The 21,966-nt window shown below is 57.0% G+C and overlaps 2 protein-coding genes across 2 annotated transcripts in view; one reads left to right on the top strand and one right to left on the bottom strand.

Annotated features, from left to right (window-relative positions):
• Positions 1-1,756, bottom strand: part of SHPK (sedoheptulokinase) — a 31,373-nt gene extending 29,617 nt beyond the window's left edge. The window contains exon 1 of the mRNA XM_045293338.1: positions 1,573-1,756. Within this exon, the coding sequence (XP_045149273.1) occupies positions 1,573-1,740 (168 nt within the window). The 5' untranslated portion in view covers positions 1,741-1,756. The remainder of the gene's footprint in view (positions 1-1,572) is intronic.
• A 351-nt stretch (positions 1,757-2,107) lies between these two features.
• On the top strand, positions 2,108-21,516 carry CTNS (cystinosin, lysosomal cystine transporter). The gene is made up of 12 exons (XM_004716162.2): positions 2,108-2,399; positions 5,432-5,511; positions 9,938-10,016; positions 11,642-11,726; positions 14,628-14,731; positions 14,854-14,985; positions 16,669-16,768; positions 16,883-17,002; positions 17,878-18,048; positions 19,815-19,932; positions 20,150-20,264; positions 20,610-21,516. Exons 2-12 carry the CDS (start codon positions 5,451-5,453, stop codon positions 20,716-20,718), a joined length of 1,194 nt encoding a protein of 397 aa, XP_004716219.2. The 5' UTR covers positions 2,108-2,399; positions 5,432-5,450; the 3' UTR covers positions 20,719-21,516.
• The last annotated feature ends 450 nt before the right edge of the window (positions 21,517-21,966 follow it).

Here is a 21,966-nt window from a genome sequence, read left to right as displayed (position 1 = left end):
ATGAGGGCAATGAATGTACAAATGTGCTTTACACAATTGATGTATGTATGGATTGTGATAAGAGTTGTATGAGCCCCTAATAAAATGATTAAAAAAAAAAAAAGAACTACCCATCCCAAATGTCAATGGTGCCAAGGTTGAGAAATCAGTTACAGATGAAATTAGAGTGATGATTTTTGCCCTAAAGCACGGTTTGCATATGGAGGATACTATGGGGTTACTACTAGCCTTCCCTAACCTCATCAGAGTGGACCCTGAACAGCAGTGGGAGTGGGAGAAACGTATCCCAAGGCAGGTTGGCTGGGTGTGCCTGTGGACATAGCATGGTCAGCTGATGGCTTGGGGAAATGGAGAAATGCCAGAAATGACCCTCATTGGAGAGAAAGGGGCCCTGCTGAGCTCCTGCTCCCTGCTCTGCCACTCACGCAAACTGGGCTAGAGCTGACTCTGTCTCCATTTCATGGAGATAAAGAATCACCTAAAACCCTGAGGCCCTACCCAGACTAGCTTTGAAACCCTCTATGAAAATGGAAGTGTACCTGAAACCTTTGTCCTCTGAAACGCTTCTAACCCAGGCGGACTCTGAACCACACAGAACTGAGTGAAATATCACTCTGGGGTGTAGGGCGTGGGCCTTGGCTTGGCTCAGAAGGTTGAGGACTGCCGCTCTTCAAACTCAAACACCCACGGCCATGGAGTGAAGTCTATCTCAAATCAGAGAACAGGCGGAGGCCCAGAAAGATGAAGTCATGAAGTTACACAGAAAGTTCCTGGATACTAATTTCTATTTTCCGTTAACTGAAGACAGGGCTTCCTTTGCAGGAAATTAGTGGCAACCTCAGCTCTGACATTTCCACCCTTTCCGAACCTCCAAATCTCCCAAAAGAACCCTTAGACATGAAATTCTCCATTTCCACCTTGTAGAGCTTACAAGACACAAGTTGTTGTATAGGATCATTCTAATCTTCTTAAGCATATCTGAGGACTTATATCTCAATATCTATCTGCTCCGACATATTTCCTTGGGGGCTGGGAGACTTTTGCTGACCGAGTTCTTTTGCTGACCCAGAAGTTCTCGGTCCACACTCCACTCTTGCAGAGCGAGAGAGCTGTTTGGAAATGATTCTACATCTGTCCAGAGGAAAGCATCCGCTGTCCTAAGGAACCAACTGACTTCTTAACGTGAAGGCATGGACTGAGACGTCGGAGCAGAGAGGGCCAGGGCGAGGAAAGGGCCTTTGACCATTCTGTATAACACAGGGCCCCAGTTCTCCGTAGGCCAGGCAGGGTACAGGAAACCAGGAGAGCCCGGGGCTGAAGCGCCCTGAGCAAGGCCCCAGAGAGTGGGGTGATACATGCAAGCGAGTGGGAAAGTCCCGAGGGCACATCTAACGCATCGAGACGAACTTCAACACACAGAGAGGCCCCCCGAAGAGATGGGGGTAGGCAGAGGTCAGAGAAGCTGGAGCTGAATTATTTGCAGGAGGAGGCAGTGAGGGAGGCGTCCACGGAGGAGGAGGAGAGGTGCCAAGAGGCTCCTGGAGGCGGCGCGGCTCCAGGGCGCTGCCTCACCTGCGTCCCGGCCGCTGCGCTCTCGGTCGCCACCTCGGCCCGCGAAGCTCGGGCACAGCTCGCCAGCACCACGAACCCGGAGGGATCGCCTGGCGCGGCCTCCAGCAGCGCCGCCTTCACAGACGTGGTGCCCAGGTCGATGCCAAGCGTGATCGACGGTGCAGCCATGGCTGCGGCGCCAGACGCTGCCAGTATCTGCGGGGCCCTGGTTCCCACCTGCACAGATCGCCCCGGGCGGGGTGGGCGCGGAGGCGGGGCCTCTCCTGACAAGCCTTGGCTTCGCGTCCTGCCATTGGTGGAAGGAGGAGGGCGTGTCTCCTGCAGCTCCCGCAGCCACTCGCAACCCGGAGGCTTCCCGTCTTGCCATTGGTTGAGGAAGCCAGGCCCGGCCCCCAATAGGAGCGGAGGGGCGGTGGCAGGCGGGACTTGAACGCAGCTTCCTTGACCGTGGGGGGTGGGGGGGATTGTCGGTCGCCCCGCTAGCTCAAGTTCACGGAAAGGCGCGGACGCTCTCAGAGCGTCTTTGTCCCTAGACGGGCCTTCATCCTCCCTCACACCCGAGCCCTCCTGCTGACAAAGGACCAGCGCCCGCCCCGTTTCGCCTCGTCAGCCCAGTTTTGTCTAAGACGCATTCAAACTACAACGCCCAGAATGCATCACACCGAGATCTCCGTGCCACGGGTCAGATGACTCGAGTCAGGTGACCTCCGGCCCGCCCTCATACAAAAGCAAACCGGCCAGGGGACCTGTACACCATCCGGAGCTGCACCTGGTGCGAGGTTCTTGTGGCCCTGGTGGTCGTGCCCTCCAGCCTAGGAGGCTCTCAGGTAAGAGCCGGCGCCACGCCCGACAGTCTCCTTCCCGTTGCCCTGGTGGCCCCCCTCGAGGCCAGAGACTGGTACAGACAGGGGGGGAGACAGCCTTCGAGCCCCGCTCAGCCACTGGGGCTCCACTCTTTGCCCGGGAGCAGGAGGTGGTGCCTCCAGTTTCGGCCTCTTGACACTCGATAGCCCCCCGGGTGGAAGGAACCGGCCAGTGGTGAGTGCGAGTGGAGTCGGGGGAATCCCGGGGTGTGAGTGGCTCTAACCCGATGCTGTTCGGCCTCCTGCTCAGTTGCCTCCGCATTTCTGATGGAGGAGTTTGCAGATTGCGCTGGGGTGGGAAGGAGGCGCGGAGAGCGCCGGTTGGAGGGGCTGGCAACCTTGCGGGACGCCTGGGCGAGACAAGACTACGCCCTGTTTACCTACACTCTCAGGCTGGAGGGAGAGAGAACATCTGGGCTTTTGTGGACAAGATTGAGGCTAAGAACAAGCTATACTTTGTACTTGCCAGCAGCCCCAGGCCACAGTGGCCATTTCTTGACGGTAGTGTTTTGCCACCTGTTCTTCATTATCACTCCCTGGGAGCCTTTTGAGGCACTCCCCTAATCATCTTCCCACTATGAAATTTGGAGACATACACCACCCCGCCCTGATAGACTGTTTGTGTATCTTGGCCCTTTGAGGGCACAAGCCATTATGCCATTTAAGGGTTTCTCAGTCCCCAAGAACTGGCTTTCACTCCTGTTGAAAATGCAGTCTTACAAGTTTGTCTGTGAGGTAAGTGTCCGCAGTCCCTGCCTGCTCTTGCATTCGGAAGCGGAAAGCTCTGGGAGGTAAGCAGCACCACGGGTCACGCAGCTGATAAGCGAGGAGGGGAGTGGGTAGTTCTCTCCGGTGCACACACTCCTCGCCACTGTTCATATCACCTCTAAGGGGAGGTGGCCCAGGCTGCAAAAAAAATAAGGACAGGGTGGCTTCAAAAAGAGCATCTTGCAGGAGACTCTGACCCAGATTGTTCCAAAGAAAGATTAAATGTTGGAAGAGGAGAAGGACACTTGGGAGCAGATGACACCTGAGTGAGAATTAGAAGACAATTAGTTAGCAATTCCATGGGAAGAAGGACACATTGCTATCTTGTAGTGTTCCTAAGACCTGGGTTGTAGTGTGTACTTGTTCTGATCTCTTTAAACTGAATGGCTTGCCCTGGGGTCTTTTTCTATGTGCTCTGACACCTTTTCTGCAAGGTGGCTCAGCCTTGAGGGCTCAAGGACTCTTGCTGACCAAGAGCAGCTCAGTCCACATTCCTTGCTTGCAGAGCAAGAGAGGAGCTGTTTGGACCTGATTCTACTCTGGTCCAGAGGAACGCAGCTCTTGTCCCAGGGCGCAAACAGAAACCTTAACTGGAGGGTGCAGGGCTGAAATGAGGCAGTACAGAAGGCTGGAGTGAGAAAGGAACCCTCAGGCGTTTCGTAGACACATGACAAATCCCTGTGGGTTGGGATACATGAAGTCAGATGACCCCTCCCGCGGGTCATCAAACAACGTGGATACCTGAAAGAGGGACTGGGAATGAAGAGGGGCAAGAGACGCAAGAAATGGAGGCAAGGCTGGAGTCTGATCAAGCCTCAATTTATTGAGCAGAAGGCAGGGGCTTAAATACCCTATGGTGGGCGGGTAACATTACATCATATGCTAATAAAGTGTAATGAATACCCAATGGTGGGTAACATTACATCATATGCTAATAAAGTGTAACAAATAGTATCCAATAATCCTGTAGCTACAATATGGAAGAAATGGCAGGTATCAGTCCTCAAACAGGTCCGCATGTAAATGAGGTGCACTTGGATGCCTGGCGCAGGTGTCCAATGAGCATGGCAGCTGCCTGCCACCGAGCACCAATCATCACAAAGGCCAAAGTCAGGCAGGACAATAGGCCAGGGAACATCCGGGAATGGGAAGCTTAAAGACAGCGGACGCGCAGGCCATGGGCTGAGAGACGTGCAGACTCCCACATGTGCAGACTCCCACAGTCAGAGAGCACAGGGCTAAGTCTGGGGCAGGCTCTCCCTGGGAAGGCTAAAGAGTGGAGCGCTGGGTTGCTGAAGCTCCTGGGAGGTGGCCTTCTGGGCCAGTGGAGGCTACAGCAATCAGAAAGGCCCCTGGAGGAGATAAGGACAGGAGGTAGTCAGACAAGCTGGGCAGTCTGGGTGCCTTCTGTGAGAGGGCGGCAAAGGAGGAAGGGGAATAGGGGCCCCTGGAAACTCTTTGAGGGAATTGAAACAAGAATGGGTCCTGGAGGTTTCTACACAGCCCTCGCCCATCTGTCCCCACAGTTTGCAGGCACTCCCAGTGGCAGAGGTGGGAGAGTCTAGACACGGTACCCTGAGGTAGCACATGCAGACCGAGTTCTGGAAATCCAGGCTGACCTGTCCCGTTTGGCCCCTGGCTCCCCTGCTATGTGTTGTGGCCATGAGCCAGTCAGGAAGTTCCAGGGCTGGTCTGGGACCTGCCCATCCCTCTGTCCCCATTGTGTGTGGCCCCTGCCAGTCCTGGGGAGGTGACATTGGCTGCATGAATTCACCCTTGCACTCTCACCCCAACGCAGGAAATTATTAGGGTAGTGGGTTCCCAGACTCAAATGTGGGACCGCCATTTTAATAGCTTATTGGGAAAATAAATAAATAAATAAGACACACACCCCTTCCCAGCTGCTAAAAAATGCATTTCTCTTCTCTGTTAACTGGAGGAAGCAGTTAAAGGGGGAAAAATACAAGTCTTTTGTTCACTTCCTCCTAGTGAGAGGGATCTTACACAAGCCCTTAGCTGCTCAGAGACCGTTTTCCCCCACTTATCAGAGAAAGATAAGCCCTCCAAGCAGGGCCCCCTGCTGAGGCGTGATGCAAACCTATGTCACAGGTGTGAAGGGCAAGACCTTTGTGAGCTGTCCAAGGCCCACTGCTGTGGGCTTGTTGGCTCCCTGGAGCGGAGCTGATCCCACCTCTGTCTGAACACTTGCCCTTTGTTTTCCTCCCCAGTTCTCTGGAATCGAGGAACATGAAGAGGACTTGGCTGGTGGTTTTTATCCTTTTTCCTCTGAAGCTTGTAGAAAAATGTGGTAAGTTTAGAAAAGAGCCCTCATGTGTATAAAGAGGCAACTAGTGACTCTACAGTTAATAACCTTACAGCCGGCTGTTTAGAACTAGCCAGGTCACCTTGGCCCGCTTGCCCCTGGGTACGGTCCAGGGGGGTCCCAAGGAGCTAGATGCCTCGGAAATAAATAGCCTTCTGCCCTGGGCTTCCTGCTATGTTCCGTATCACCAAAGCCAACAGTTGGTACTTAACTCAGGCTCTCTCTCTCTCTCTCCCTCTCTGCCATCATGTCAATGCTGACTCACAGCGACCCCCTGTGGGTTTCCAAGACTGTAATTGTTTACAGGACTAGAAAGCCTGGTCTTTCTCCCTCATAGCTGCTGGTGGTTTTGAACTGCCAACTGTGTTGATTGCAGCCCAACACTTCACTGCTACACCACCAGGGCTTCATTCAATCAGGGTGGCCTAACCATTTGGCACGATGTTGGTAAAGGAGGGTGATGCCCCTATCCTGTGGGCCTCCCAGAGGGAGCTGTGAGTCTTCTAAGATGCTGCAGAGGCAGGCGAAGTAGCCAGCCATCATGAACTTGGCCCTGCCAGGCACAGACAGCCTTCGGAGTCTGCCCTTGCCTCCGAGAGGGACTGAAGAGCAAGGTGCAGAGACCTGGGGCCCCATAGCATGCAGGCTGCTTGTCAGGGAATTCTTTAGGGTTTGCTCATCCTTGTGAGAACTGACCTTCCCACAGGCCTCTCGGAGGCCCACGTTGTTTCAGCACTTCTCCCACGGCCCCAAACATCTCTGGAATCCCTTCTCAAGAAGAGCTGTGTTTAGCTCTCCCTGGGCTGTAGCCAAGCTCCCATATGGCTTATACTTCCTAATCGAGGACTCTCATCCGTACCGCCCACCACCGATGCCAATACCATGGTAGTGTCCCAAGAGTCATGCACAAGGCTGTGCTGTTAACCTGCGGTATCTCTGAGGTAACAATGTTCATCTGATCAGCCCAGCCAGGGTTGTCACCCAGCCACGTACTTGGCAGGCACACCTATGAATGGCCGTTTCTGAGAAAGAAAAAGGTCCTTTGTACCCTGCAGCGCGCCGCTTTTAAAAACCTCCCGGCGCCAGAGCCTCACCCCAGGCCTCCGGAAGCCTTGTTCTATCTGACTGTTCTCTGAGCCTTCGGAAGCCTTGTTCTATCTGACTGTTCTCTGAGCCTTCGCGGCACAGTGGGCTGGCGAGGCCAGCCGTTCTCCCCGGGAGAGAGACCAGGCTCTGTTCCCAAAAAGATTCACAGCCTCAGAATCCCCGCTGCGCTGCTCTGCCCCGGGTTCTGTATGAGTTAGGGTGGGCTTTGAGGACTGTGCCTGTTTCATTTGGATCCTGCGTTAATTCGAATGCTTCCCTGGAAGAGAACTGCCCATCCCACCGCTGCCAGCTCTGATTACATGAAGGGAAGCTGAGGCCCGCGGCAGGGAGAAGACATTCCCAGAGCCACACAGCTGGGGCCAGCTCCGTTGTGTCTCTCTGCCTTCTCTCATGAGCAGCATTGTGAAAGAGTGAAAGCTACATCAGCATCTGGGGTCTGAAAGTGGGTGTCACATCCCCCACTGCTGGGTGCTGGGGAGTGATAATTGAGGGGGGTCATTGAGCTACCTGGCCTTCAGAGTTTTTGCCTCTGAACATCTTTGGTGGCCCAGCGGCAAGAACCTGACCTTTAGACCAGATGGGCCTAGGTTCGAATCCTGCCTCTACCATTCCTGAGCCCGTGGGCAAGATCTGTTCCGTTTTGAGATGCTCTCTTTCCTTATTTCAAAGCAGACATAATCATGCCCCCCCCCCCCATGTGGGGGTTTGAGATTGGGAGAGTGTGGTAGCCGACATGCGGTGGGGTGCACAGTGGAAGAGGTCCCCAAGCAAGCACTGTTGAGTTGGTTCGGACGCGTGGTAGAGGAAATTCTTGGCCTTCAGGGCTTTACATGCTTTCTTGCTTGCTTTCCCTCCTTCCTGTGTATGTCTCTGGAGAACTACCCCACAATGGGCTGCTAACCACAGGTCAGCGGTTCAAACCCACCAACCGCTTCTCGGGAGAAAGATGAGACTCTCTGCGCCCATAAAAATTGACAGTGCGCAGGGTCCCCGTGCGTGAATCCGAATCAGTCCGATGGCAGTGGCTTGGCTCAGGCTGGACTCTTCACAGAAGCAGTGCCCCGGGCCGACCTCCCGTGCAGCCTTGGGGCGGGGTCCACGTAAGGACCTCGAGGTCAGCAGCCGATCACACAAGGCTTGCGCCACCCAAGCTCCTGAGATGTCCACAAGGATTCGTTAATAAGTGTTGGGTTTAAAAAACAGACACGCTTTAGAGGGAACTTGGTGGGTCTCGCTACCGTTCATTTGGTAATTTTCACATGGCCCCACCTAGAGTCATATAGGGTCGCTGTGAGTTGGCCTGGACTCGATGGCAGTGAAGACCTAGAGCCAACTTCAACACGGGCTTTCCCGTGACACGATGCCAGCTTCCTGTCTGGGACTGGACATGTCCTGCCATGGGGGCCTGATGGCCCTAACAGTAACCATCCACGACTTAACGCTCGGTGCATGCCGGGCCGCTCAGACGAGTGCGTCACACACATCACATTCTCTCTTCACAACAACCAGGAGATCTGACTGGCAACTCTTCCCATTTCACAGGTGAGAAAACTGAGGTCTGGAGAGCTGATGTACCTCTCCCACTGTCGCAGAGGTCAGGAATGTCGGGGTCAGGCTCCAACTGTGTGACTTCATAGGCCAGTCTCTCAGCTGCTGAGCTCTGCTGTCTTCTCTGGTGCGAAGCAGAGGGGAACGGAAAAAGCCCGTTGCCTCTCTTCAAATGCAAAGACAGGGAGAGCTGGGGCCCTGCAGATGCACCGTGAGGAGCATTGGAAGACCCATCACCTTTAATAATTATAAACGGGGCTGCTAACCCTCAGGTCAGCAGTTCAAAACCACCAGCCACCCTACAGGAGAAAGACAAGGCTTTCTACTCCTGTGAAGAGTTACAATCTCGGAAACCCACAGGGGCACTTCTACCCTGTCCCATATGAGTCGATACCGATGCCCTGCCAGTGAGTTTGAGTTTGGAGATAGGTGGCTTCTCTCCCAATAAGACCCCCTAAGGAGTAGTGCCCTAGACAGTCTCTTGTGAGGAACATAGAGATGGGAATGTGTTTCTCCCACGGTGGCCTCAGCTCCTTGGGGAAGTTTATCATGCATAGCCATAGGAAGCTGTACTTGCCCAGCAAGCCCAGGATAAAGCCTCACGTTGCTGTCCAAGCAGGGAACCCAGGAAAGGCGGGGCAAGGCTGAGCCCTGCCTGCAGACCCTGAAGCTACATACAATGGAGGGACCAGCCCCCTCTGCTCTTAGCAGCTTGACCTGAGCTAGGACCAGGGTGGGATTAGCTCCACCTGAGGGACCCAGGCCGATAGAAGTAGCCAAGGTGGGAACCTGGACTCTTCAGCCTGGAGACTGGCCATCTTGAAATGGCACTGGCCCGGCAGACACTGCTCAGACACAGTCTGAGAGACACCAGGTCACAGAGGTGGGCCCAGCAGAGAGGGAGAAACCACTAAGGAGGGATGTCGAGGAGGGAGAGTTGAACCCCGGCATCTAAAATGTCAGCTCTCTGTTCCTTATTGTCTGCCTCTGAGGTCAGGGTCAAGGTGGGCCAGGGCCTTGCCTGTAGGCTCAACCCCTTCAAGGACCATCTGAATCAGAGTTCAGCCCTGTGGGTCCCCTTCCCCCCTCCAGTCTAGATTCATGGTCATGACCTCCAGCTGAGGCCATGAGTCAGACAGGTGAGAGGGAGGTAGGGAAGGGCCGGCATGTGAGCTGCCCCAAACTCAGGGACAGGTCAGGGAAGTGAACTTGGTCTTGCTCTCTGGTCAGGTTGCCCACCGTCTTGACCACCTGCGCCTGCTTCATTCCTCACCTATGTAGCCCCCACCTCTCTTGAGCACAGGGAGGGGCCTGGGCCAGCTGCTCACGTCTGTCAGAGGAGGCTCACGTCTGCATTTTCCATACCCACCTCATGACTTGAGCTCCTTTGAGACAGTTTGGGCGTGGGGCCCATGGCTCTCAAATTGTCCCTGAGAGCCTCAGCCCCAGAGCGTGTCGGTGAGGAAGAGGCCGAGGCCGGAGCACTTCCCACTCAGGCCTGTGCCCTCCCCGGCTGGACCTCGGTCTCAGGCCACATCACAAAGAACACCCGGAGGACTTGGGTGTCCAGTCCCCCCTCTCCACCTCTCAGACCCCCTGGGCCTTCACCTAGAAAGGGGGCCGTCTTGAGTCTGCTCATGAATTCAGCTGTACAGGAGTGAGGGGAGTGTTTTGCCCCGGTTCCTCGGGACCCCCACCCTACCCCGAGTTCTCCGATCTAATTAATGCCTCACGCTGTTGATTTGGGTCCCGACAGAGTCAACCGTCGACTTCACCGTCCCACCTGTGGTCAGGCTGGAAAATGGCAGCTCCACCAATGTCACCATCACCCTACAGTGAGTGCCCCACCCGGCTCTGTCCCCGGCCTACCCGCTCTCCCCAGGGCCGGCCCCTGGGTGAGGCTCTTGGATCCACGTGAGGTGCTAGCCCCAGGCTGCACACCGAAGTCCCAAAGTCTGCCTCCCATGCCCCTGCTGAATCCTCGCTTCTGTTGGGATGAGGACGACAGGGGGCTTATCCCCAGAGACCGGGGTGAGAGGAGTCCTTGAGTGACGAGTGGCGGATGCTACACTTCAGAGTGGGCTTTGCTGAGGCTTTAAAGTTGACGAGAACCCCGATCGGAGCAGAACATCCAGAGCCCAAAACAGAAGTGGCTGCGCTTCTCATGCCTTTGTCCAGAGAGCCTCCCTCACTGACCTCCACTGGTGTGGGTGTGAGGGTCCTTTTCCTTCTGTCTGCCTCGCCCTACTCCGGCCTCCCAGCCATGAGCATTCCCAAAGATTGGACAAGGAGCCCCACCCCTTTCTCCCAGCCCCTCCCCTTCCTTACCCCTCTCATCTGATCTCAAGACAAACCTTCGGTACCACCTGACAGGCTTTGCTCCGGCTGTCTGTGCACATCCACACCTTATAGTTCCTCTTTTTTTTCCCCCCTTCTTTTTCTTTTTTTGAACTATGTATTGGGACTGGGGAAGGCTTACAGAGAAAATCATCATTCTGACATTCAGCAATCCATATACACTTTGTTTCAACTCATCCACTGCCGTCCCCTCAGGGTGCCATCACCCATCCTGCTTCCCCCGGGTCTCCTGTTCCCATCCCTCCCCCTTTCCTCACCCTCTGCACTTTGTCCTCGAGTCAGTGCTGCCCGACTGATCTTAAATGGTTGATTATTCTAATACGGGGGGTGAGTCCAGCTTCCGACCTAAAGGGTGATGAAGGACCAATCTCTGTCCAACCCATTAAGCCTGGTACCTTTTATGATGTTGAGTTCTGTTCCCCGGAATCTGCTTTTCAGAGCAGTTGGTTGTGGTGGCCAGGCACCATCTAGTTCTTCTGGTCTCAGGGTCATGGAGGCTGAGGTTTGAGTGGTCCGAAGACAATTGCTTCCATGCATCTTTGATTGTCATTACCCCTCCCTGCTCCAGACGGCGAAAGATCAATAGTTGCCCCTTAGAGGCCTAGCTGCTCATGAACTTTTACAACCTCAGTCACTACATGCCGAAGTACGATGTGGAACATGGTTTTGTGAACAGACACCTTGTAATTCCTACAGGTTGTCCTCGGAGCCCAGATTTAAGGCCCCTAAGGTTGCTCCCAGCCTGCACATCCACTTCATCCACCCAGACATCTCCCAGCTCCCGAGGGACATGCTGCTCCTTCATGCTTCTGTCAGTCAGAGTCTGACCTTCCCACAAGGCCCTGCCCATGCCTGGGCACCTCCTTCAGCATTCACAGCCAACTCTATCGTTTCATGTCATCACCCGCCCCTCTGCCCATGTCCTCTTGTCTCTGGTTAGAAGCTAGAAGTCCCCTAAGCTGCCCTGCATGACATGATAATGAAGCACGTACCGTCTCCTGACTCTGACAACTTGAGAAATGGCATGACCAGAATGGCATCCCTCGGGCAGGCTCGCGGCAATCCCATTTCCTAGACATAACCAGCCTCTCGTTCTCCACAGGCATCCGTTAAATGCAACCCTGGTGATCACGTTTGAAATCACGTATCGTTCAAAAAACATCACTATCCTTGAGCTCCCGCAGGAAGTAAGTAGCTGATCTGACTGGCGGGTGGGAAGACGCCGAGTCATACCACGCGTTCTAACTGAGAACCTGTGGATGTAGGCACCTCACCCTGGACTGCACCCGCTCCCTCAGGATAGAAGGCTGTGATCTGGACCTGTGGGCCTCTCTGGAGATGAATGTCTTGTGCCTTTCCTGTCTGGGTGGACTTGGGAAGGCAGTGGTAGGAAAGGGGGCACCACTCGGTTCTGAGGACAGAGAAGACATTCTTGAGATCGTTTTCTAAGACCACTCAAGGGCATTGGGTGTGCCCGCAGCATTAGTCTTGCGGGGAAACCACTTAGAAAATACAAGACCCCTGGCGTCTTCCCAGACCCCCTCATTCAAAATCTGCATATTCATAAGCAAGATCCCCAAATGATCCGGTCCGCATGAAAGCCTGGGAAGCACTGTTCTGAGACCCCAGGGGTTCCGGTCACTTTCGGGAACAAGTGCCAGAGTCTGCCCAGCTCAGCAGCAATGACTAATCATAGCTGTCAGGTGCTCAAGTCTGCTCCCACGATCAAGTCCTGGGGTGGTGCCCACCAGAAGGCTGGAGGAGGGAGGGGGAAGGCACGCAGAGGAACCTTGGAAGAAAGGCCTGGTGATCTCCTGCCCAAAAAGCCAGCCCTTGGGAACCCAAAGCAGCACGATTCCACTGGGGCACACACGGGATCACCATGAGCTGGCATCAGCTCGATGGCACCTGGTTTTCACTTCCACATGACCAGGTTTCGGAGCCAGGAACCATCCAATGGGACCAGGGACAAAAGCACAAACGGAGGTGCCAATGCAGGGACACTGTGCAGAGATTAAGGGCTGCAAACAAACAGGAGGTCGGCGAGCCATGGCATGCAGCCTCTGCGTTTGTAGAGCTGGGCTGTGAGCCAGCTCCGAGCCCTCTAGCAGGTAGGCATGCCCTCCTGACGTGGGCGCAGCCTCAGGCGTCTGCCAGGAAAGCTTCAGCGTGGATGGAGCTAGTTAGCAATTAACGCGGAAAGAAGTCAGGCAGACACAAGAAGACAGATGTGGTGTGGTCCCACCTCAAGGGGGCGCCTCCAGAAGGTCCTGGAACATTCCAGCATCTTTGCATTCCATTTTTCCATGAACTCATCTCTGAAATCTATAGACTCCAGAGAGGCTCAAGTTCATTAGCAGATGCGTGGGCCAGAGAGTGGGAAGAAGAGGGAGCCCACTTCTCTCGGATCCATCTCCTCCCACTTTGAAGAAGGGGTTTCATGAGTGGCATGGTGAAGCACCTGGCTGCTCACCTAAAGACCAGCAGTTCAAACCCACCCAGAAGTACCTCGGAAGAACAGCTTGGTGTTCTGCTTCTGAAAGGGCCTCACATGAAAGCGTGATGGAGCGTCTCCTGTGACACACGGGTTGCCATGAAGCAGAAATGACCCCAGCAACTGGCACCACACCCAACAAAGAAACAAACTCACTGCCATCGCGTCCATGCTGACTTTTGGTGGCCGTATAGGACAGGGTAGAACTGTCCCTGGGGTCTCCAAGGCTGTCACTGTATGGGAGTAGAAAGCCCCCTCCTCCTGTGGAGCGGCTGGTGGTTTCCAAATTGCTGACCTTGCAGATCACAGCCCAACACAACCACTCCGCCACCAGGGCTCCACCGGTACGGGTGTGATAAATACTCAAACAGCATTGCCAGGGCAATTGATTAAAAATAATAAGAAAAGGAAAAAAAACTAGGTGACAGGATGCAGGCCAGAAAGTGGGCTCCTGCAGGCACTTAAACCATTTCAGTGGTTTGGGGAAAACCGCCTCATTGCTGGTGTTAAGACCCCAAGACAGTGCTTCCAGGCTCCTCACAAGGAAGCCACATAAATCAGGGGTGCAGCATCCGAGTAGGACTTCTGGGGCTGGGGTTCTCGGTACCCAGCAGGTAGGAAGGGTGGCCTAGGAGCACAAACCAGTTTGATTCAGAGTATCGCCTACCTCCCAGCCACTGTGAGGAGGAAGCTATGAGAGCCTCGGGAGGGCAGGGGAGGGAGCTTCTGTCGCAGGCAGCCCCCTGGCCCTCTTCTGTGGAGCAGAGCTTTGGGGGGCTCAGGAGGCAGAATTGAAGTCTCGACTGTCCTCCCTACGGAGCACTGGGTGTCATCACGTGGCAGCCAGGCCCGGAGCAGCCCTCCTCCTGTGACTGCCAACAAGTCCAGTAGTGAAGGGAGGAGAAGCAATACCGTCATCATGGAACGGTGGTGACAAACCAAGAGCCCAAGCCCACGGCCCTCAAGTCCTCCCCGCTCAATGAGACCTGAGAGCGCCGAGTAGAATGGCTCTGTCGTGTTTCCAAAAGCCGGGATCTCTGCAGGAGCAGACAGCCTCCTCTTCCGCCCGTGGAGCAGCTGGCGAGTTTATACTGCCAGCCTTGCAGTTAGCTGTGGAAGTAAGGACTTAGGCTTGTTGTGTGCCCAGCGTCACTACCTGCAGACTCCGATTCATGTGGGCCCAAGGAGGACGGGGCTCTACTGGGGTGTCCAGCGCGCACTTCCTCGCTTCCGGTCTGCAGCTGGACATGTTAACCCTTAGCAACACCCGGGATGCATTCATAGCAACCCTGTGAGATGGGCACTGGTGTAGTCCCCATTTTACAGATAGCCAACTGAGACTGAGAGCTTGAGTGGCTCCCTGAGATCACACAGCTGGTCAGACGGGGAGAGCCTGAGGGTAGGACCCCATTGTCTACTGGGAAGTAGAAGAAGGAGAGGGAGTTTGAGACGGTGGGTTGGCTCAAAGTTTCTCCCAAAGGCCAGGATGCTAGCTCTCTGCCTCTCCATTCCCTGGTGGCTAGCCCAGAGCTGGGCACCCTGGGCCCCTCCAGAACTGGATGGGGCACCCGAGCAAGCCTAGTCTCCCTAACAGGTGGTGGTACCTCCCAGAGCCGCCAATTCATCTTTTCAAGTGACCTCTCAAAACGTCGGGCAGGTCACCGTGTATCTGCACCGAAATCATTCTAACCAGACCGGGTAGGTGAGCCTCAGCCCAGCTGGGCTTTGTGCGGGAGGCGGCCGTGGTGGGGCTGGGGTGTTGTGGGTCATCCTTCAGAGGCCCAGCCTCGGCTCATCCCTGCCCCCACATGCCTTTGCAGCCCCCGGATCCGCTTCCTGGTCGTCCACAGCAACGTCGTGGGCATCATCAACCAGGTGATCGGCTGGATCTACTTTGTGGCCTGGTCCATCTCCTTCTACCCACAGGTGTTCAAGAACTGGAGGCGGAGAAGGTAACCCACCCAGCTCCCTGTGTCGGTTCGCTCCAGGCAGCTAGGAATGAGGCTTGCTGGCAGCCCCACTCTGCTGCCCGCCTGACATTTCTAGAAACGTGTCCCCGTGTGGAAGCTCGCAGCGCTGAGAGCCTGGGATGGGACTCTGGAACTGGGCGTTTGGTCCCTGGCTGAGTTTATCCCTCCTGGTACCCTGTCACACGGAGACTGCCAAGAACCCACCTCTGTGCTACCTGAAACCACAGGAAGGAGCGGGGTACATTAAGCGTGCTTACCCAGGCAAAGCAGCCCAGGACAGGCTCGGCTCACACCCCTCCTGTAGTGCAGGACAGGTTAGCTTTTGCCCAAAACATCACCAACACTAAAGACCAAGGTATGGCATTGTGCCTTTCGATGGCGAGGTCTAGTGGGAAGTGGTCCCCTCCGTTAAGTCTGTGCTAGGGGAAGGCCAGCCGCAAAGGGGGCAAGTTGGGAGCCCATTGTCTTAAGAACTCCTTGCAGAGCAGGCAGGCGGGCAGGTTGGCCCAGGCACTTCCTGGAACGCGGGGCTCAACCTGGCCTTGGGGTATGAGATCCGGGTCCCTTCTAAAGATTCAGCTGCCACCTGCCACCCTGGGGAATCCCAGATAGGAGGCTCCCCAGCGAGAGGGGTGAAGCACGCAGGGCACATCTTCCCCGGGCTCCAGGCTCTGAGCACTCCCTTCCCCCGACCAGCCCTAGCCTGATGAGCAAGTGGTGTAGCAGGGGGCCACCCATCAGTCCGGCCAGGACCCCAAAGCCGTGTGCACCTTTGCCTCACGTGGCCCTGCGGACACCCAGGGGAGAATGTCTGTGGGCCTGCCTCCCTGAACTCTCATCTCCCCAGCTCCCAGCACCTTGTCCTATCCCCAGGCTGTCCAGCAGTGGGTGCCCACCTCTGCCCTTGAGGGAGCCCTGCTGCCACCCTCACCTGGGCTCCTCAGGCCCGCCAGGCCCGTCCAGCCAGTCAGGTGGTCCCACTGAGCGAGCTGAGCCTTGGAGCAGGGAGCGAAACCGGCCCCTCCTCGGACGATGGTGTGCCTGCTGGTGCCTGTCGGAGACTCTAGGCAGGCGTTGGGGTGGGATGGAGGGAGGGTGTTTGGTGAACAGCTGCCAACTCTGCACTCCCCTCGGGTGTCTCCAGCCCGCACCGGGGCCTCTTCCAGCATCCACCTCTGTCTGTCCAGTTGAGCGAGGTCTTTGGTCCTTCCTACCTCACCCCTGCAGCCACTCCACCCTGTGAGCCTATAGCAGTGGTTCTCAACCTGTAGGTCACGACCCCTTTGGGAGTCAAACAACCCTTTCACAGGGGCCGCCCAATACATAACAGTAGCAAAATGACAGGAAGTAGCAACAAAAATAATTTTATGGTTGGGGGTCACCACCACATGAGGAAATATATGAGAGGGTTGCGGCATTAGGAAGGTGGAGAACCACTGGCCTACAGGCTGCTGAGCTGGGAGCCAGGCTGCATGGTACTTCCTTCCGCAAGAGGCCTCCTGACTTCCCTCTGGAAGCAGGTGGGCAGGGACTGGGGGGGCGTGACAGTGCTTGGTAGGGCCAAGCCCTCCTTCAGCTGACCTCTCCCTTCTGCTCAGCCCCCCTCCTGGGGCCCCAGGTCTGGTCTCACCTTCTGCCCCGCTTTTCCCACCCTCCCCCACCCAGTGTTGTCGGCCTGAGCTTCGACTTCGTGGCCCTGAACCTGATGGGCTTCGTGGCCTACAGCGTGTTCAACATAGGCCTCCTCTGGGTACCTGCCATCAAGGTAAGGCCCCCGCGCGCGCGCGTGCAGCCCTCAGCCTGCCTGGCCAAGGGGTGGTCTGGCTGCTCCTCACCACCCACTTTCTCTCCCCCCCCACCCCCACCCCCCTCCCAACAGGAGCAGTTTCTCCTCAAATACCCCAATGGGGTGAACCCCGTGGACACTAACGACGTCTTCTTCAGCCTGCACGCGGTCGTCCTCACACTAGTGGTCATCCTGCAGTGCTTCCTGTACGAGGTCAGGCCCTGCCCCTCCCCGCCCTATGTAGAAGCCAGGGCCTGACGCTGCTGTCCGAGTGCCCGGCACAGGCACTGTGGGGGAGCGGTGCAGGGGGCAGTGCAGCCCAGAGGGTGAGGGCTAATGGGATGCATGAGGTCTAGGGGCCACTGAGTGGGTGGCGAGGCCGGGGTCCAGGGTGCCAGTTCGGGGAGCAGGCCTGAGGCAGGTCTGAGTGCTAGGCTGGGTATTTGGACCCGGTCTTGTTGGCCACAGGCCCCCCAGCATGTGAGAGCCTGGTTAGGGCTGCGGACCACGGCTTCCCTCTCACTTCCTACGTGGGTGGGCACCCCTGCGCCACACAACTGTTGGCCTTTTTGGGAAACCGTGAGGTTTTTGTCCTCTTTGCTCTGAAGCCCAAGTGAGGGTCGCGAGGAAGGTTGGGCTGAGGACAGACTGCAGAGATGGGCAGGGTGGAGGCAGGGCTGGGAGGAGGTGGAGGGCAGTCTCCCCAGAATGAGCGTGGAGCAGGCCCCCAGTCCTGCAGAGGGCAGCTGAACTCTCCAAGCTGCACTGAAGCGGAAACACCCTAGATAGCAAAAAGCGTGTGATCGGTGCAGGACGGATACACACACCCCCTCCGCTGGAAACCTGGTACCTTGTCCCAGGCGGCCATCCACGCACTCTGACTACAGGGCTCCCCGTGTGTCTGCCTGCCCGCCTCTGCCTCTCCGCCACAGCCCCCAAGCGGGCCTCCCCAGCACAGGCTGCGCCAGGGCCAGCGTCCAGCCCTCCCCTCTTCGTGAGCCTGACCTGGCCCGGGCAGTCCCCCACCTGAGGCCCTGCCGTGGCTCCCTGTGCCCCTGACCACGTGCCCCTCGCCCTTTGCGCCTCAGCGAGGCTCCCAGCGCGTGTCGTGGCCTGCCGTCGGCTTCCTGGCGCTCGCCTGCCTCTTTGCTCTCATCACCATGCTGGTGGCCGCAGCCGGAGCCGCCACCTGGCTGCAGTTTCTCTTCTGCTTCTCCTACATCAAGCTGGCCGTCACATTGGTCAAGTACTTTCCACAGGTACCTTCGTGCTCATGTGTGGGGTGGTGGGGAAGCCCTGCGGCCTCGGGCAGCTCCAAGGGAGAGGAGAGCTGGGGGTGGAAGCCAGAGCCCAGCAGGTGCAGCGCAGGGCACTGTGGGTCATGACTGCTGCCTGTTCTGTGGCGCTCAGCAGGCCAAGGAAGCTGGTGGTATAGACGTCTCTGACCTCACCCTCCACCTGGCCATCCCCCCTCTTCCTCATGCCACTGCCCATTGTTAGCTTAACAAGGGATCCCCTGGCACAGAACACTAGGACCATTGGAAAGGTTCCACTCCCTCCCCTGCCGGGATGTCTCCCAGAGACTTCCCTGGGGGCCGAGGGCTCCGCCTTGCTCAGATACAGCATTCCCTCCCCAAGGGCCCGCTGCATCAGTGGGGGAGACCAGTCCCAACAGCCCGGGACAGGGTCAGGTGTGCAGTGAGGACACAGTAAAATCCTCACCTTCTACCCAACAGACCCAGGTTTGCTTCCTAGCCAGTGAACCTTGTGCACAAAGACCACCTCTCTGCCAGTGGAGGCCCAAGTGTTGCTCAGAAGCGTCCAGTTTAAGACAAACCAGGAGGATGGCCTGGCGACCCATCTCCGACAGTGAGCTAGCCGGATCTGGTCTGAGCCGGTGTCCTGGGCAGGGAGACACCGCATGCTGGGGACCTGCTGAACAGCAGCTGCAGGCAGTCCCCGCCCTTCATCTAGGGCTCAGGGACCTATGTGGCTCACCCCACCCCAAGGAAGAAGCCCCTTCCTGGCCTCTCCAACTCTAGGAACTTGGGGCTCCTTGGGCTCAAATGAAGGAGAGTGTTTGGGCTGGGGGGTGAGGTGGGTTCTTAGAGAACGTGGAAGCAGAAGCAGACCCCCAAGGGTGAGATCGCCTTGCACCGTGGACAGAGGAGCAGAGACACTGCATGGGCAGCCTGCACAAAGACCCCTTTACCAGGGGCCTTGGGGAGGCAGCGAGGAGCCTTGGGTGGGCTGAGCGTGTTGTGGAGACAGGGAGAGACTGAGGGAAACGGCCTGCCCCAAGGCTGGAGAGGAAGGCTTCTGAGTAGGGGGAGGCCGGAGCCCCGGTGGAGGAAGTTGAGGATGGTGTGGGACTCGGAGGTGGCAGCAGGTGTAGAACAGGGTGGGAGACAAAGGAGGCGCCTGCCCATTGGCCAACAGAGGATCTCCTTCCTCGGGCCGTAGGATTCTCTGTCAGAGAATTCCCGGAAGGAGGTGGGGCTCAGGCAACAGGAGGGGGTTGGTGTCCCAGGGCACTAGTCCACCGAGGCCGGCCAGCGCTGAGGAAGCAACAGGTCCACCTGAGATGGCCCAGCTCAGATGAGGGAGCTGGGGTTCTCGGCCCAGGGGCCTCAACGTAACACCAAGTCTAAGCTGGTGGGCCCCACCGCCACCCCCCTTCTGGGGAGAATGGAAGTGAGAAGCAAGATGAAAGTAGCTGCAAACCAGGGCCCAAACTTTGACTCCCAACACTGTGCACACCACACACACACCACCACCACTGCTGCTGGTGCTGTGAGGTGCAGGCAAGGACTGAGAAGGCTGCTGGCTGTTCATGGAGATGAACCCTGCGCCCGGCCCTAGCTGTCCCCTCACCCACGCACAGCAGGACCCAGAGCTCAGTGTCCTTGGCTACAGCTCCAGCACGTGGGTGGTGGAATCAGAGACACGCTTGTGTGGAGCCGGGCCGGGGGTGTGAGGGCAGGCCCCCTCACCGGCCTCTGTCTGTCGTCCGTCGTCTGTCCAGGCCTACATGAACTTTTATTACAAAAGCACCGAGGGCTGGAGCATTGGCAACGTGCTCCTGGACTTCACCGGGGGCAGCTTCAGCCTCCTCCAGATGTCCCTGCAGTCCTACAACAATGGTGAGCCCGCCACCAGCTCCCCACCCAGCGGGCCCTCTGGGACCCTGGCCAGCCCTGCGCCCTGGGGACCCAAGCCTCCAAGGGGGACTCTGAGGGGTGGCTGCAGCGGGTGGAGTTGTTGTGACCAGGGCAGATAAGCCCGCAGCCCTACTGTGCCCCAGCTGCTTTGGGGGCTGCCGGCTTATATCCGGGATTGTCCCCCTGTGACTCTCCACAGACCAGTGGACGCTAATCTTCGGGGACCCAACCAAGTTTGGCCTCGGAGTCTTCTCCATCATCTTCGATGTTGTCTTCTTCATCCAGCACTTCTGTTTGTACAAGAAGAAACCAGGGTACGACCAGCTGGACTAGCACGGGCGCCCGGCGGGCACGGCTCCAGCCCTGGGCGCTGGTGGGGGAAGGCTCCCCAGCGGTGAAGGCCAGCGAAGCGGGCTGGTGGGCAGAGCTGGTTCAAAGCCAGCCTGGAACGGTATTCTTCCTTGGGCCCGCACCTTAAAACACCAACCTGCCTGCCTTCGCCCAGGATCCCTCCTGGGCCCCGAGGAACCTCTGCTTGGACCAGGCACCTGACTTCCAAGACTCAAAAGCCAGACTGCCGGTGGCCCCAGGGGTCTCAGTGCCTCCCGGCCAGGCCTCTCCTCCTGCATCTTGATGCCGCCATCTCTCTTTTCTTTAAGGCTTCAGGCAGCACACACGGGTTCCAACAGCCGCCCCCAGCAGGACATGGTGCTGAGCTCGGAGTCAAGGCGGGGCCCTACACAGCCAGTGTTTCTGGGAGCAGCATGAGGGCTGACCTTGCAGCCCGGAGAACCCAGGTCGTGCACTGCTGCCACTGCTGTTCCCCGAGAGCAAGTGGCCAGGTGCTGTGGCTGGTGGACCCTGAGGTGCTGGTGCTGGTGGCGGAGGGATTAGGCTTTGGGGCTCTTCCTCTGAAGGCCACATTCTGAGCACCCATGTTCCTGACATGCACTCTTGACGACATAATGCAGCTTCCAGGCTGGCAGTAGCCAGGGGCCAGACACGCTATTCCTCAGCCCTGAGTGGCCCGGCCCACCACATAGGTTCTGGCCTGGATTCGCACCCCTTTGTCACTCGGGGTCAGCTCCTCCTCCTAACCCTTCCTGAATTTGGGGGAGGGATGTTTTGGGAGTGAATGACTAACCGTCTCTTGCCTTGTCGCGTCCACGTCCCTGAGTCAGGACTGGGGGCCATCGGGGCCCCTCTTTACCCTGCACCTGTGGTGCAGGACACACACCCACAACCAGCCAGTGCCTCAGAAGCCCTTTAAACCTGCCAAAGGCAGGTAGCAGTGCTCTCCCAGGCCCCAGGCCCCTATCTGAGATGCACCACTGGTGTCGGCTCTGGAGGGACCTCCGATAAGGACTGGAGACCCTTACACAGTGCCAGTCCCCGCGGGCCCAGCCTGCTTCCTGAGCTGGGTCCTCATACCTGAGCCTTTGTGCCTCCTGTGTTGGGGGTGTGGGGTTCTGGGACGTGCCTTGAGTTTGTAATCTACTCTTAGACCTCTCCACCCTAAGGTCAAAGGGCTTGTGTCCTTGATTAAAGCCAGCCTGTCTGCTTTCATCTGCTCTAAGCATTGGCTCGAGGTAGGAGGAAGGTGTGTGGACCAATAGAACCCAGTCCCTGGGGCCTGGGACAATGGCCTGCCTAGCTTCTTGGTAAGGAAGGGCACAGGGTCCAGCTCACCGAATGCAGTCACCAACCCAGCCCTGTCACACCAGACGTCTGCTGGCTCCTTGGAGCCTCACCAGGTAGGTCTCCCAAGTACTGTGTCCTGGTCATTATTGCTAAGACTTCAGGTGGGAGGAGGGCTTCTAAAAGCCACCCCACCCCACCCTCGCCAGTGTAGCAGCTACCCAGGGGCTTAGCATCCCATTTCCCCCTGAAGCAGGAACTTTTGTCTGGACCGTCCAGTGATTTCTTTTAATGTGGGATTATGGGATGCTTTGGGGCCTGGCACACCCACTTTTAAATGGGAGCTAGCCCCTGAAAGTCCAAAATCTTGCATTTCGT

The sequence above is a fragment of the Echinops telfairi genome, unplaced genomic scaffold (assembly GCF_000313985.2).
Source record: "Echinops telfairi isolate 266 unplaced genomic scaffold, ASM31398v2 ScPeMD7_2010;HRSCAF=2546, whole genome shotgun sequence".
Lineage (NCBI taxonomy): Eukaryota > Metazoa > Chordata > Mammalia > Afrosoricida > Tenrecidae > Echinops > Echinops telfairi.
The sequence above is the reverse complement of the archived record's forward strand: the minus strand, read 5'-3'. Positions and strand labels throughout refer to the sequence as shown.